The 3,168-nt window shown below is 43.9% G+C and overlaps 1 protein-coding gene across 1 annotated transcript; it reads right to left on the bottom strand.

The window, feature by feature from the left end:
• Positions 1-2,317: 2,317 nt before the first annotated feature.
• On the bottom strand, positions 2,318-2,896 carry LOC110913178 (F-box/kelch-repeat protein At3g23880). The gene has a single exon (XM_022158025.1). The coding sequence runs from the start codon at positions 2,894-2,896 to the stop codon at positions 2,318-2,320; it is 579 nt and encodes a 192-aa protein (XP_022013717.1).
• Positions 2,897-3,168: the final 272 nt, after the last annotated feature.

Below are 3,168 nucleotides of genomic sequence, written 5' to 3'. Positions count from 1 at the left end.
GCAAGAGAAACGAAATGTCATGCCATTGATGGCACAAAATTTGTGAAAAGAGGAGTTGTTGTATTCTCGCCCATTATCACATTGGAAACTTTTTATTGAGGTGTGAAATTGAGTGGAAATAAGTTTATGAAATTCTTGAAATTTTGAGAAAACTTGAGACTTGGAAGCCAATGCGTACGTCCATAAGAAATTAGTTTTGTCATCTAAAAATAAAATGTAGTAACGACAACCGGTAGATGATAAAACTGGGGAAGTCCACAAGTCACTATGTATTATATCAAAAGGCAAAGTGGTGCAAGAATTAGAACTATAAAAAGGAAACTTAATATGTTTGCCAAAAATGCATGGTTCACAAGTACGAGAAAGCGTAACATTATTAGTAAATGAAGATAAACAAGGTTTCAAACAACGTAAAATATTAATAGAGGGGTGTCCAAGACGGCGATGCCAAGTATCTTGTGACACGGCAAGGAAAGTAGAGACTTGATCATTTGAGACTTGGGCTTGTAGGCTTGAAGGTAGAGTGAGTGGATAGAGGTCTCCGTCGCTATTACATCGGAGGAGTGGCATCCGTGTGTGGAGATCCTTCACATAAAAACCAAAAGGATCAAACTCAATGGAAACATTGTTGTCGGTGGTGAAACGACGGACCGAAATTAAGTTTTTAACAAGTTTAGGTGCGTAAAGAATGTTGTTAAGTTTGAAATTAGGAAAAGGGTATGGTAGGGTGTGATTTCCAATTGCATGAACTGGAATTTGAGTGCCATCACCGACGGTAATGTTTCGAGCATTAACCTTATTAAAACAAGACGTAAGATTAGTAGGGTTGTGCGTCATAATACCTGTAGCACCGGTATCCATGTACCAAGTGTGATCCGGCGGATGCAACGAAAGGGTGTTGAAAGCTTGATCAAGTTCCGTTGGTGTGTAGCTAGCTTCAGAGGCAGCGTATGCTTGTGATTGTGGTGGTCGTGGGCCTAAGAGACCCGGTTGCTGGTTCGGATTAGTGGGCTTGTTGGATGGGGCTGTGGGGTAGGGACAAGGGGGTGCGGCCCAGTAGTATGGAGCCCAAGGAGATGGAGGGCGGCTGGTATGGGCTGATGAAGCAGGAGCCCACGGATAGGAAGGCCACTGTTGGTTTTGAGAATTATTCCAAGGTTGAGTTTGGTTTCTGCCACGGCCGCGACCCCTACCACGGCCTCGGCCACGACCACGGGTTGGGTTCGACGGGGGTTGGTGTGGTGTGGAGGGAGCGGAAAGGTGAGTGGGGGTGGTGGTAGCCGATGAGTGGGTGGTGTGGAGAGCGGTATCGGTGGAGACCCGGTTTGCTTTAGTGGTTTCTTCGAGTATTAATTGGGATCGGGCTTCATAAAAAGTAGGAAACGGTTTAGTGTTTTGTAAAATAGAAGCGATACCTCCGTAAGCCTCGTTCAGACCGGTGAGCAGTTGAATAACAAGGGTTCGTTCAGTAACCGGGGAACCAACATTAGCCAATTGATCCGATAAAACCTTTACCTCTTGAACATAAGCCGACATGGAGGGAAAGGAATCGAGCTTCAGGTTTGCAAACTTTTGTTGCAGCAGGACTGCCCGGGTGGCTTGGTTATCATGGAAAATACTTTTCAAAGCAGTCCATGCGTAATTAGCCGTAGAATCGGGGCGTATGATCGTGCACAGAAGATCATTGGAAATAGTCCCATAGATCCATTGTAGGACTATGGCGTCGAGTCTCTTCCAAACATCATCGTCAACGGCGGGAGCTTTCGGTTTATCTTTGTCCGCTTCAGCAGAGGTAGCGGCTTGTTCGGTTTTATCCCGTGGAGCGAGATGGTCTAGGACTTCAAAGGCGCGGCAGTGGATTTTGAAAAGTTCAGCCCAAGAAGCATATTGGCTGGTTTCAACCTCTAAGGTAATGGGGATGAAATTCTTGATATTGTTGACAGTTATGGCTGGGTAATTTTTAGGATCCATGAAGGAAAAGGGGAAAAAGAAAGGAGCAGAAGGGGGATATGGCTGCCTGCGTAAAGGAAGAAAAAGGAGAGAGAGAGGATCGAATTTCTAGGCTGATACCATGTTGGTTTGGTAAACTTTGCTTGCCTTTCATTTCTCCAAAGGTTTACAATAAATACAAATATCACACAAATCATTTCTATGACTGTCACTGTATTGGTCTCCCAACTAGGTTCAGGCAACTCAATGGTAGAAAAAACCTCGGAGCTCAGATCGAACGTCATCACATAACAACCACCACTGCGTCTAGAATCCCTTTTCACAGCCCAATGCAATGCTCCGTTGAAAAGACACATCATGGGAGATTTCACGACCGGCGATCCATATCAGCATGGGAAGCAATCACACGCCAAGTGTGTGTCTTCATGGTGTAAACAAACGAAACCTCTCCTCCTCTCCGTGTGGACCGTGTCCACAAAATCTTGTAATCGTCGATACTTGGGTCGAAACCAAACCCTATGGCCAAGCCAGGAGTCCAAACCGGAGGAAAAAGCACGGTTGCTTTGCGCCTGATTGACGGGTTCCAGAGATGAATACTTCTTTTGTCAGATTCATAAACACAAAGAATCCCGTTACATGAACCAACGATATTCACATGTCCGAAAGGATACTCGATTGGTGTTGTGCCCATGTATGACAGTTGCCCCTCCCCTGCCGAATTTATTGTATACATGCTTTTAGTGATTCCTTCTGCTTTGTAATTAACCCGGTGTATCACCGTGAATTTCTTCGGGGATCGAACAGAATGCAATCGGATGAAATCTGGGCTGCCGATCATACCACATATTGATTTCGACACTGATCTAAACCGGAGAAGGGATTGCGTCGGTAACCTTGTGAAGATTTCAACAATCAGCTCTGGGCACATGTTATGAGCCGTCGCCATTGGAACAAAAAAACTTCCTTCGTTCCTAGCACTCAAGATCTCATCTGGGTGGGATGTATTTATTTTATACCGTCTCTCGTGAGGCGGGTTTTTTTTTTTTTTAAGTTTAGGCCCGCAAACGTAATATTTCTCAGTTTAATAACATACACACATGTGTTTCAATCTGTACATACTACTCATTTCAATAAAAATTAGACATAAATAAAAATATGCGTGTCAAACACTTTTTGTTTTAATAAAGTTTAGGAATTATAAAGTAACTTTATTGATAG

This window comes from Helianthus annuus, chromosome 15 (genome assembly GCF_002127325.2).
Source record: "Helianthus annuus cultivar XRQ/B chromosome 15, HanXRQr2.0-SUNRISE, whole genome shotgun sequence".
NCBI lineage: Eukaryota > Viridiplantae > Streptophyta > Magnoliopsida > Asterales > Asteraceae > Helianthus > Helianthus annuus.
The sequence above is the reverse complement of the archived record's forward strand: the minus strand, read 5'-3'. Positions and strand labels throughout refer to the sequence as shown.

Bases quoted from the DNA above. Each gene is read 5' to 3' on its own strand.
- LOC110913178 (XM_022158025.1), bottom strand. From the start codon at position 2,896: ATGGCGACGGCTCATAACATGTGCCCAGAGCTGATTGTTGAAATCTTC.